Genomic DNA, 13,828 nt, shown 5'->3' on the forward strand with positions numbered 1-13,828 from the left:
AAAAAATTTGTATTATTCACATGTAACTGATCTTTTAAATTATTTCGCTGAGAATAGTTTTCGAATAAAAATTTTAAGCAAATCATATTCTGATCACTTATAACTAAATTGAAGTTTTGAATAACTGGTTCCATACTAAAATTTTTATCACAAATACTTACGAAAATATGACCAACATAAGTGCTTGAGTAATCTAAAACTCTAGTAGGTGCGTCAATAAGAGAATTCAAACCATAACACGACATCATAAGCACATAATTTTTTAATTTTGACTGTTTCATTATATCAATGTTGATGTCTCCAATTACAATTAAACCATTTGTTTTTTAATTTTTTTTGTAATTGATTAAACTATTTCGACCTGACCAATGGTGCAGTGGTTATTGCACTGGTCCTTTACCTGAAAGGTCTCGGGTTCAAAGCCCAATCAGGCCACTATAAAAAATTATATTCAATATTATATAGTTTTATACACATTACATATATAAAAAAAATTAATATTATCTAATTCTAATTTTTCAATAATATTCAACATTAAAAAAAAATAAACTTTAAATATCTAATATAAAGAAAAAACTACGTAGGTTCGTCACCTACCTAGTGAACTTAATGACGTCAGAAACTGGTTCATGGTTATATACAATAATCATACACCAGTCCCATGCTCGTCCTAGGAGCGAAGTAGGATAAACAAAAAAATCAAACTATTTTAAAAACATTAAGCAACCACAAATATTTACTAACATATGACCAATATAAAAATTGATAATTTTGCACTATTGAGAGTATAATTTATTTTATTATATCAGCAGTATTTATTCGAATTGACGTACAATGACCACAAAAATCATTTTTTTATATAGACTGCGACATCACCGGATGCGTACGCGTCATTAAGTTACAATGTAGGTTATAACCATCTATATTATATTTTACAAGATTTTTCCAGTTCATGAACAGGTATACATATAATCTAATAAATAACAAAAACAAAAAAATGAAAATAGCAAAAGAGAATACTGGGTACATACATTACTCAATTGATTATACATACTGTAAAACAAAAACAAAAAATGAAAAGCGAAAAGCGAAAGAGAGTAAAAAAAGAGTAGTAATATTTTTTTTGTTTTTTTGCTTTACTACCATAAACAAAAATAAAAAGCAAAAGGAAGCGAAATATTTTAAATGAGTTAAGTAAGAGTAAAATAATTTTTTGTTGTTGTATTTAACATGGAATGGAATTAAAAAAAATAAAACTAAAAATTGTGAGAGATATAAGAACACGAATAACGTTACGTTACGTACTTATCTAGATAACGTTGTTTAGAAGGAAATTTTTCGTTCTTAATTGTTAACTAATTCTTAATTTGAATTTTAATCATATCTATGTAATTAACAGTGACACATATTACATCTTAAAATTTATTAAATTAAAAATATTTCCATTACTTTTATTTATCATTAGTATTCAAACCAATATGATATTTATGCATATACAAGTATATACCTGCATATGTATGCCATAATATGTACAAATTTTTCTAAACTTATTTTAAAATTGATTGCCACAATCCTGTTTTTACAACAGATAATACTGCTTATAAGCAAACCACAGGGGCCCCTAGTGTATATTATAATTGTTTTTGTTCATCATTATAAATCCATATTTCAGTAAATAGAATGATGAAAGGAATGGTATCGAAAAATTCTAAACGAGACAAGAGTAAATCAAATTTTTTTCAAGCTACGAATAGAATATGTTTAATAAAAAATTAAATATTTACAAAATAGAGAGAGATATTTTTTTTATTTAATTTAAAATTTATAACGTTTAAAACTAAATTTTTTATAAATATATAATTTTCTCCTTTAGTTTTTATAAGAAAAATCTTTGCGTTTCTTTGCCATATAAACTAAAATTTTTTTATTTTTATCTTGTGGTGCCTTACATATATGATTTTCTATTTTTTTGTGTCAAAGAATCACTAATATAAATATTCTCACCATTAATATTCAAACATATGTTTCCTTTCCCTTCTTTTCTCCATGACCATTTCTCATTTTTTGAGAAACTGGAACGAAACTTGACCTTGAACTTCATTGTTTTTTCGTTGATATTCCTTTTTGCCAGTGTCTTTTCCTTATATAGCAGCTTTCAATATATTCCGGAATAAAATTTGTTAGCGTCAAATTAAGAACTTTTACCGCTTCACTAATTTTGTTATCACCTTCCATATTCGAAACATTTAGTATATCTATAGCATTAAAAAGCCTGTGTTGCTCTAACGAGTCCAACTTGTTTGGACAAAAAAATCAGCTTTTTTTAGGGCGCTATTTTCCTACTTTAATTTGAGTATTTTCTCAACATATGCCTCGTGAAACCTCTCAATGTTCTAAATCATGTATTACAAGCTGTCGATCTTGCTTTTCAAGCTTGAGCTCTTATTGACAGAAGAGGAGTTCGGCGAGTTGATGGTACCTAAAGATGATGACGAAATTTTATTGGCAGCGAATTTAGGCAACATTTTGTCCCTTAAGCGATGCACGCGGGTTTTTGCAAACATCCTGAAGAAGTGCATTAAACGAATTTTTGCTGCCTGTCAATTTTTGTTGCACTTATTGCACTGCATATTCTTCATTTCAAATTTTAAATTTAAGGAATAAAAATAAAAAAAAAAAAAACACAAAAGGAAAAAAAATATTAAGCTACGGTAAATTTATTTAATTTTTACAGACTTATTATCGATCTGTTAACCAAAGACAGTTGATTGTCGCCACCAAATCTATTGAAGTACGTTGAAAAAGTTTAGCAGATTTCCTACAGGCGCATCCGGGAGCTCATCTAACATTACGCAAAATCTTCTAATTATATTACGATTTATCAAATTACACATTTTTTTTTTTTTTTAATGTTCACTATTCTCTTAAAATATTTTTATATATAATAACTTTATTTTCCTTAAGTTGTTTTTATACCCGTACGAACGTATGTTCGAAGGGTATACTAAATTTGCCTTACCGTTTGTAACGCTAAGAAATAACGGTGTTAGATATAGACTCAAGTGTATGTTTTTGATCAGCGTGAAATTCTGAGTTGATTTAGCTTTGTCTGTCTGTCCGTCCGTCCGTCCGTCCGAACGATAACTCAAAAACTAATCGAGCTAAGTTCACCAAATTTTCACAAATGATTTATTGTAGTAAGTGCCAGAACCTTATTTAAATTGGACTTGATCGGGGTACCGGTTCGGGTAGCTGCCATACAACTTCAAAATTTATTTGTCTATATCTCAGAAACTATAAAAGTTATGGTATTGAAATTTCATGAAAAATAGTGCCATGACAAAGTCAACTCTATTTTTTTTCTCGTTTTACTTTAAATTTAGTGGGAAGTACGATCATTTAGTGCGGGTCTTACAACACTAAATTTTTGATAGATAATCTAGCGCGAAGAGCGATGAGGTCCGAACACACCAAATAATATTCAGATTTTTCGAATGAAAAATAGTGCCATTAAATAGATTTTAGTGCAAACTGAGATACGTATATGTATTATACAATATCCATAAAGTACATACACACAACATGATTCAGTAAAGAGTACATTGTACTCTTTAGTGAATCACCTTGTATATTTTGAACATATACCTAAATTCACTTAAAGTTTTTCAAAAAGAGACTGTTAACAAAAAACAGATACATACAACTTAGTGAAAAACATGAATTTTAATTTGTAACACTCGTATGCACATAGTTAGAAATAGTCAAAAAATTTTGTTCAAATTACTAAAAAGATTAAAAAGGTTAAACAGATGATAGCTTTTACCAAAAAATTTTTTGTAAAAGTTCTATAGATATTTGAATTACAAATTGAATACGGACAAATATGCACAACATGAATTATAATAACCCATAAATCTAGAATTTTGTGTCAGCACATGATTTTTGTTAATGCGAGTAAGACACGACTGAAATTTCTTTTCTGTTATTTTTGTTTTACTAAAGCTTTATGTAGTGAGAATTTGTTGAAGATGGATTAAAAAGTTAGCATCTTAAAATGTTGTTACTAAATATTGAATAGTATCAAAATTGTTTTTGTATATCAAATAAAATATACACTTTTTCAAATGACAACTAGTATCAATCAGAACTGAATGAGGTTGAATTTGCGGTTCTGACTGCGAGAGATCTTATGAGTTAAAACTATACTCTTATGAGTAAAAGTCTTTAATAATTGTGTTTTTTACTAATTGAGGTTAAAAGCAGAAAAAAAATTTATGCTGTCGATTCGACAGATCTTTTACAGATTGTTGGAATTGCAAACGTGAATCAAACTAAAGTTCTCTCATCTAGTTTTGATTGATTTAAACGTCAGTTCAACTTATACGAACATAACCAATATAAACAATTGAATATGAAATAAATATGTGCAAATGTTTATTTTCAATTTAAAACAAGACTGGAAGCTATAACGTTTTGCAAGGGTTTGTTTTAAAATTACTGAGAAAAAAAATTCTTGCGTCAGAATGTTCTTAACATAACATTTTTTAACATTTTCATAAAATTTTTCGAATTAAATTAAAAATGGAGGCTGCATATTATAAAACATCATGCCTAGGAAACCTTTTTGAACACCTTCAGAAATTTTCTTTCAGTCAAAAATTACGAATATATCAAAATCAACCACGAAAGTGGATCAAAATTCATTCAAGAACGAATATATCAAAATCAACCACGAAAGTGGATCAAAATTCATTCAAGAACGATGTGCGTTATATTTTTTAAATAAACACCCAAAAAATTACATATACGCATACATACATATTTACCTGACATAATTTGGGCCCAGCCACACATATTAAATACTGTTGTAGATTTCAAAAACAACATAAGTGCTAACAGAAATATTACTGAAAACGCCATTATTACTCCTAATCCAACAAAAATTGTAGCCACCTAAAATTATATTAGTAAACTTATCACAAGTTGTTTTTAAATAAATGTACCTCTGTCCTTTCTTTAGGTTGAAACAAAGAAAAATATACCTGAAATGTGAGGGAAGAAACTGATAATATATTCTCCCATCGTCTTTGACAAACATCCGCAACAAAATTTCTTTGACATACTTGCCATAATCCTAGCCGTCCAATATTTTCTGGGCTCGAATCTCCAATCCAATCTAAATATAATAGAAATAAATTTAACTTTTATAAAATGTAAATAAAGTGCGTATTTTGAATCATCAAAACATCAAAAAATTTCAAATCTGTGCCTAATATAAAAATCAATTGAATTTCGCATTAAGAACGAAAATCAGTTCTCACAGGTGATCACGCATGAATATCGTTCTGCACCGATTTTGCGATCGAAATACAATTTTACACGTACAAACGTATGCTCGTAAAGCATTATAAATTTCCCATTCCATTTGCAACTCTGAGGAATAATGGAAATACACAAAATAATAAACAAAAAGTAATAAGCAAACTGTAATCATTAAAAAAAAGCAAATTAAACTAAAAAAAATTTAGTGCATTATTTAATTTTTAACAAATTAACAATATTACAGCTTTTTTATTACCTTTTACTTTTTTCTGTACACATTCCTGTATGAAATGCCTCTCCTTATCGTACAAATCATAACAATAAATTATAAATTTAGAATAAACAAAATAATTAATTAATTTAATTTTAGATAATTTTAGAATAAACAAAATAATTAATTACTCAAATTGAATTTTGATTTTTTTTACTGCGACTATAAAACGTTGTTCCTATATGTTTTTTGTGAACTATAGCAGAGTTTAACTATGTAGCAAGAATCCGTGTCGTATTGTGCTACTCCTAAAATTATTCAAACGCATGGATATTTCAGAGTTAACACGATTGACTCGATCTATTATCGTTTAAAATTTCACTTGCACATTCGGTTCGTAAATCTTATTAGGAACTAATACGTTACGAAAATTTTAATAAAACTTCATACCTGGTGTAGCAAATGCTACAGCACTTATTATTGCATAACAAATTGTGAAAATAATCCAAAGAACAGCGACAGCTTTTGAATTACGTATATAGTTTGTTGCATACATTTGAGTTGTATCAACATATTCGATTCTTGTACCCATTGTGCATAGAGTATATTACACTTGCAAAATTTTAATATTGAAACCTGCAATGAAAACAAATAAGTAATTTAAAGTGTGAATATGTATAAAAAAGGACGTCTTTCTTGACTAACAAATAGGAATTAGAGTGATTTTCGGCAATTTAAAAAATTACAGTTTTTATATAAAAAAACTCATTTCTAGGAATTTTTTAGTTTAAATATTCATATATGTTAAATATTATGTAGATACCATTATAATATACATATGTATGCACTCTAATGTTTTATATGAAACAAAGATCAGAGCAAAATAATGAAAAGAATTTTCATATATAAGTAATTGCTTTTTTCCAAGAATCAAAAGTTCTTGTTGATTTTTGTTGTCTAATGTTGTAATAAAAAAATTCCAACTAAATCTTTTGCAAATTAACAAAAAATATATGTATCTGTATAAGTTTAGGTAGAAAATTATATGGTTGTAACGTAATGTAAGTAGTAAAGCGAGGGATGAGTGTACTCTTTTATATACATTGGCACACAGGAAGGAAACACAGAAAACGTTTCGTTTATTTTTGTAACGTTTTTTTAAGAAGTGGCAGCATGGCCGAACTATACGTTTTTTTTGCTTCTTTTCATCAATACACTACGGAATAAATGAAACTTTTTTTAGCGGTTTGCCACGTCTAAAATTTGACAATAACAAAATAGTCGACCTCAAAAGTCAAAAGTTAAAGTTCTCATATAACAAAAAGAAAAGGAAAAAATGAAATTTAAAGTTAGTTTTGATTAAAAATAATTAAATTAACGTGATTTTAAACAAAAATATATTTTGTATAGAATATAGTTGCTTACAAAAATATGCTATTTTGGGTCGAAAGTTCTTGCGATAAAGAGGGAATAAATAAAAATATATTAAAACGACGTATCTTGAGAGACCACAGTAACATTGAGGAATTAACAAGAGAGAGTAATACAATCAAGTTATTTTTAGTAAATACAGTAAAGCAAAAGCTTTATAGAGTATGTAGTAAAAATATTTATTTAAATTGTAAACCACTGCCCTGGAAGTATAACGCCACCGCGTAGAAAGAGCAACTCTCTTTTTCTTTTTATGGTTTTTAAGAAAATGTATAGAGCTTGTGCGAAAGAAAACTATTATCGTCCTTTTATGTTTTAAATCATCTACATCTAAAAATACAGATAGCTACGGTACGCTAATCATCTTGACTAGTGAATTTCAGCCGATTAACGAAATAGAAACAGAGCTTCGGATATCAGATAGAAGCACGGTAACGATCACTAATGCACGCAAAAGGACTAGAATTGGAATTTTAGAACGCTAAAAGAAGCCTCGAGACTGCCACGAGTGGAAAAAGAAGCTTCAAAATACGAGGTCGAGATTCTTGGTATAAGTTAAATGAGATAGCCCGGAATAGATGAGCTTACAACATCAAAGGCAATATCGTAGTATACAGTGGCAACAAAAACAGCGAAGGTGGAGTTGGAATACAAATTTCTAAGAGACTCAAGAAAAGTCTAGTAAGTCGGCGCGCAATATCTGAATAATAATCGCAAGAATACACAGGAGAATGAGAAAAATGACTCTAGTGCAATGTTACGCAAAGATGAATTTTACACACAGCTAACGGCAGAACTCAGCGACGTCCTCAGATCAGATATTGTAGTAATGATGGGTCACATGAACGCTAAAGTGGGAGCCATTAACCGCAAATCGGAAGTAAACACAACATAGTGATAGGCGGAACCATCTTCCCGCACAAGTGATTACATAAATACACATGAACCTCGCCGAACCAACGCACCCGAAATCTGATCGACCACATATGCATTAGTCACAAATGGAGACGATCTCTCCTAGATGTAAGAACATAGAGGTGCGCTGACGTGGTTTCCGACCGTATGCTTCGCACAGGAGATATCCGCCTAAAACCTACGACCATTAGAAGTAATAATACTCAAAGAAAAAGGAAAATAGACACTCAAAAGCTCAAAAATGAGAATACAAAGGCAGAATTTTTATCAAAAATTGACGAGAAAATGAGAAACCAGAGAACTTCGAGTGAAGAAGGTATGCAAATAATATTCAGACAAGTAGGAGAAGAGGTCTTAGGCGTTACCAGAAGAGAAATAAAAGTATGGATCTCAGACATGACATGGAGAGAGAAGAAAATTAAGAATCATTGGTGTGGAGCTAATGATTCAATATAAAGAGAAAGCCGAAGAAGTAAAGAAAGCAGTAAGAAAAGATAAGAGAACAAGATCGCCACAAAAATCAGTGGAAGTAAAAAATATGCGCGTACTCTACAACAACATACGAACGCTGTCAAATAAGTCCAAGAATCATAACCAACTAATCAAGAACCGAGAGAACCAGTCATTGTGGTCTACACAAAAACAGCTACTGAGATAAAAGGAGCACTTCGAAGAAATAAACAATAAACTCGAACAGCAAGTACAAGAATATCAAGAAATAAATAATACTAGACGTAACATCGAAATAGTCCTGAACCCGCCAAGTAAGAGAGATGTAAGATAACAGAAAAAATAACATGCAGTTGGAGAAAGGCATCATAGTAAAATTACCAAAAAAGGGGGACCTAACGGAATGCAAGAACTGGAGACGTATAACAATACTAAATGCGGCTGCCATGGTACTCGCGCTTATAGTCTAACTTAGGTGGACTTCGAAAGGGTGTTCAATACAATCAACAGAGAAGCAATTTGGCAATCATTAGTATTTAAACGTACATATAAGGCACAAAAATCAGAATATTTAACTCATGCTTAAAATCCGTCATCCGCCTTTCTCTCCTATATGGAAGTGAGACCGGTCTAATAAAAAACAAACTGCACAAACAAAATACAGGTCTTCATAAGTAAGTACCGTAGATCAAACCGCAGAATATTCTGGCCGAGAAAAATCAAGAACCTCAGATCTTCAAATCAGGAGCCAAAACTTTAAAATCTGCCCAAATAGGTAGTTTGATAAAAAAAAGTAAATGTCTAAGTTTCTAAAACATTGCTAAAATAACATGCTGCAAATTTTTTACCAAATTTGAAAAAAGTAATAGCGTAGAAATAATAATTTGTTGCTATGGGTTATATTTTTGTGTGTATTTATCATTTAGTCAATAAATCTGCAAAAATAAAAAATACTGAATTTACTATTCTATTCCAGATTACGATTTTTTGACTACATGTAATAACTCATACGCTTGTGGCGGTGTAGGTATTTTTTATTAAAAATTGAGAATGTAGTTTAGAATGTAGAATGTAAATGTTTAGAATGTAGATGTTTTACACTTAAATGCTAAGTATGCCTTGTTATGCATTTTCAGTTAGCATGCAACTAATTTGAAAAGAGGCGTCTTTCTTGACGAACTAGGTAGTTTGCTAAGAGACATAAATTTGAATCTTCTTGATAACACAAATTTCGATATAGATAAATGTAAGTTTATCTTAGCTTCTTATGGATTATATACTGTTGTGGAGCGTATCGCGCGGCGCGATTCAGGCACATGCCTTGATCATATTGCTGTTGCATTTTTGAGCAATAATTTGAAAATTGTGAAAGTGTGGTGTTCTTGATTTTCGTATTTCTAATCATTGTATGGCTTCTTTGATGTTGTGTAACGTTAACGTATCTGAAATTACTTTGCACTCTTTAAAAGAGATCTAATAATTTGCTTAGCTATGAATGTTTAAAACTGTTTACAAATGGGTTGATTCATCTACTGCTTTTTGTACATGTATTTATTAATACGCTTAAATTGCGTATGTCTCCGACGGTTTAGAATAATAAAAATATAAATAAACTCAAACCTTGTATTGGCGATGTTTTAGTATGGATAATTAGGAAAAAGAATAAATTAAGTAGAAAACATCCAAAATATCCAAATAATAGCAGACTTTTCAATTATTATCGCAGTTTATGCAATGAACTTAGATGTGAAATTCCTCTTTGTCGTGAGGGATATTGTTGTAATGAATTACTAATTGGTGATATTAAAAGTGAATGGATTACTGTTAATAATATTTCAAATAGGTGTAGGAGTATTAGTGAATTTTTTTAGATTAACATTATCAATAGTATTGAGCCTTAATCTAGTTCAACAAGCACCCAACAAGATTTATTGGTTTCTCAAACTGAAATGTTAAATAAAATATGCGATTCAATGCTTCATATAAATAAATATACCAAAGGAATGTTTGATACAATGGAAAAAAAACTAAAAATATCCGAAAGCATGCAATCAAAAATAGGCTTCCATAAAATTAAAAATGGAAATTATGGAACTCAAAAAAACAAGCTATTTACCTACAAATTTCTAAAATGTGATTGTTAACAATAGTGTGTGATAAACCTTTAAAGTGATACTAATTAATGTAACAAATGCAAATACAAAAAAAAATACGTGATACCAATTAAGTTAACAAATGCAAGTACAAAAAAAATACTGTTATGTTAATTATTTAATAGTATACAGGTTTCCCTCGCTTAACGTAACTTCTTTTTAAGTAATTTCGCTTAACGTATAGATTTGTTTGCGGCATTATTTCAGTTACCATAAATTTTTCCCTCGCTTATCGTAATTGTTTTTTAAATTTTTTTAAGACTTTTAACACCGTTGGCAACACTTTACAAGTGGTACCTACAATAATGAAAATGAAGAAAATGCTTCACCGGAAAAACCAAAATTCCCAATTGAAAAATTAGAAAAAGCTTTCGAACTTCTGAATTCTCTTGTCATTGAAATTGAATAACACAATAGAAAAATAAATTTAATTACCTATGTATGTGTATGGAACCAAAACATGTTATGATATAATATAATTTCAATAAGTTCCTATTTTTGATTTTTATTTTTATTCAAATACTTATGTAATGTTCCTATTTTTGATTTTTGTTTTTAAGTATGTGTTGAAATCTTGTTTTATATTAACGATAACGTTTCATGAAATAAGAGTTAATTTTTTTGTTTAAATAAAGTTGGGTCAAACTAATGGTTTGCATTGTAGCACTTTTCCCTTCATGAAGTGAAAATTCTGCTTTTAAATACAGGCTATGTATACCTATCACACTATTAAAATTATTTTCATTCATATACAAAACTATTTCTAGGATTCCATATATTTAAGATGAACGATTTATGCAGTATTTCAAATAAAGCAAAAATTAATATAAAGTGGGGTTAACATAATGCTCGATTTTAAGGGTTAATTGTATGAGTTAAGAAAAATAATTATAACTTCTAGAGGGGGGGAGATAGGTAAAAATTTTGTTCTACGAAAATAAGTTTCTAGTAAAGATCTATGTACATATAAAATTTCAGCTTTTTATTTTCAAGGGTGTAGAAGTTTTGTAAACAGACACACGGACAAACAAACGGACGGACGGACGGACGAACGGACAGAGTGAAACTAATAAGCACTTTTTTTAGAAAAGTGCTAAAAACCTGTTTACGATGTACACATAAATTATCTGTTTTTTCATGGTCTCGCTTAATGTAATTTCAGTTAACGTAGGAAATTTTGGGTCCCAAAAATTACATTAAGTGAGGGATACCCTTACTATGTATTTATGTTACTGCTAATCAAAACTTTATTTATAAATTAAAAATGAAATTCACAAGATTTGTTCTTATTAAAGAAGCATCTTCATCCTCCTCTAAATCTCCATCATTTTCATCTTCTATTTCCACAGGTTCATCTTGCACGTTATATTTGATTTTTAAATTGTACAAAATACAGCACAAGTTCACAATTTATGTGGCGTTCTCTGGTGTATAATGAAGCTTCCATGCGTTCAGCAAGCAGCAGAATGTATTTTGTTGAGCTCCGTTTGTTGTCTTTATGAATGAGACTTATTAAATTGACCTTGTTGACTGCAGCCGTCTCTATTTACATATGTTCTCAACGGCGTGATCAAGAATGGTTTAATTGGGTACTCTGCGTCACCTAAAAAACAATTTTTGTTTATGAAATTAGCATAAAAATAAAAATTAATCAAATTTCTAATACCTAAAATCCAGGTATTTCGTATACCGTTAATATTTTCTCTTAAAGTATTGAATTCAACCTGTTGTAACTCCAAATAAAGTAATCATGAGACGATCCCGGATTATTAGCATTTATATATCTGATGCGCATTTTAAGATCACAAATTTTTAAGTAATATTATATTGAAATACTTTGAAATATTTAACAAGCAATGTTGTTTATACCAACATATAATATGATAACCCTTCCGGTTATATGTTCCGGCTGATGGTTTTTTGACGAAGTCATTATTCTAACGTGTCTTCCATCTACACAGCCGGTTTTCATTTATTTCATTATCTTCTGGAAACTTTATCAAACTTCTGCAAATTTCAGCTTCTAAAGTTGTTAGAAGTTCTCTTAAGATTTTGGAGAACGTAGGCTGCGCTAAACCTGTATATAAATCGTTAGCAACACTTTTTGATAACTGCCCTCACATAAGAAGCGTAAAAACGAGTACCTTTTAGTGGTACTCTTTTTTCCCTCGAATATATTTAGTAAATATACAAAGGCCTCCTTTAAAAGTCTGCAATACCTTACAAATCTGTGAATAAAATAAAATGTTTGTGACTTACTTATTTGAAAAAATCATTGGCTTACACTGCATTTGGCAAATCAAATGTGTACCCCATTTCCCTAATCTTATATTTTTTAATCCCTAATTGTTGTTTTTTTCTGATATCTCCATAAACAATAATGCATTTTTTATAATTTAAAAATATAAATGTATGCACTGATTTTTTTTTTTGTTTGAAGTTTATTCGCCAATATTTCTTTTAAAAATGTATCAATTCCACTTGAAACGTTTCATTTTCGTTTAATTCTATCACTCACGTCACTCGACAACCAAAATACTACATTTCGAATGAAGTAACAGCGACAACTACAAAATCTACATAAGTGACGGGACAACTAGAATAAGGCTCATTGTAAATGATCCTCGTAGTATTGCTAATTCATTTAATGACTTTTTTCTCCTCTGTAACTGTTAACTTGTCTCCTAGTTGTTCTTATAATGATACTTGATTTGAATAATTGGAAACTGAAGCTTTACTCTTAATAGTTTTGCTTTTTACCCAATTTCGAATAAATAACTACTGAAAATAATTAGGTTAACATCCCGAATTTAAATGTTAAATTTTAAGGAAATTTGTTCATCATTTCTCTTCATATTCGCAAAAATATAAAATCGGCTCGGAAAAATGTTTGATATATCCCAAAAGTTGATCAATCTATGGCATTGTAAATATAAATTCACTTATAAAATTTCATCAAAATCAGTTCAGCCGAACTTAAGATACACTCGTACGACAGACTTACACGTTCACGTTGCTAAAAATAGTTTATTTATTCTTCCCTACCATGGAGAACTTCCCTTATGGTATGCAATGCGAACAGGGAATCGAGTTTACATTTTTTATCATATCTATGGAATTAATTGATGGAATTTCTTGAAATTTACTATTTGAGTTCTGGTAGTTACCGAAGTCAGGGAAAATTGGAAAGAAATATTTAAAAGGCATTTTTATAATACTCTGTAATACCTTCACTTAACTAGACAATACACATTGCGGTCGGTTATGTGATGATCACATTAGATTATTTTTTATTATTTTTTGTTTTCTTTAATTTTTATTTTCCTATAAACTGTATATTTTCCGA

General features: G+C 29.6%; 1 protein-coding gene across 2 annotated transcripts in view; it reads right to left on the reverse strand.

Annotated features, from left to right (window-relative positions):
• Positions 1–13,828, reverse strand: part of LOC129617142 (LHFPL tetraspan subfamily member 3 protein) — a 58,474-nt gene that overhangs the window by 27,305 nt on the left and 17,341 nt on the right. For both annotated transcript variants that reach the window (XM_055532530.1, XM_055532529.1), the window contains exons 2-4: positions 5,984–6,169; positions 5,043–5,176; positions 4,827–4,953 (exon numbers count right to left, since the gene is read on the reverse strand). In XM_055532530.1, coding sequence (XP_055388505.1) covers positions 4,827–4,953; positions 5,043–5,176; positions 5,984–6,125 — 403 coding nt within the window. In that variant the 5' untranslated portion in view covers positions 6,126–6,169. The remainder of the gene's footprint in view (positions 1–4,826; positions 4,954–5,042; positions 5,177–5,983; positions 6,170–13,828) is intronic.

The sequence above is a fragment of the Condylostylus longicornis genome, unplaced genomic scaffold (assembly GCF_029603195.1).
Source record: "Condylostylus longicornis isolate FDR11 unplaced genomic scaffold, ASM2960319v2 ptg000422l, whole genome shotgun sequence".
In the NCBI taxonomy this organism is placed as follows: Eukaryota; Metazoa; Arthropoda; class Insecta; order Diptera; family Dolichopodidae; genus Condylostylus; species Condylostylus longicornis.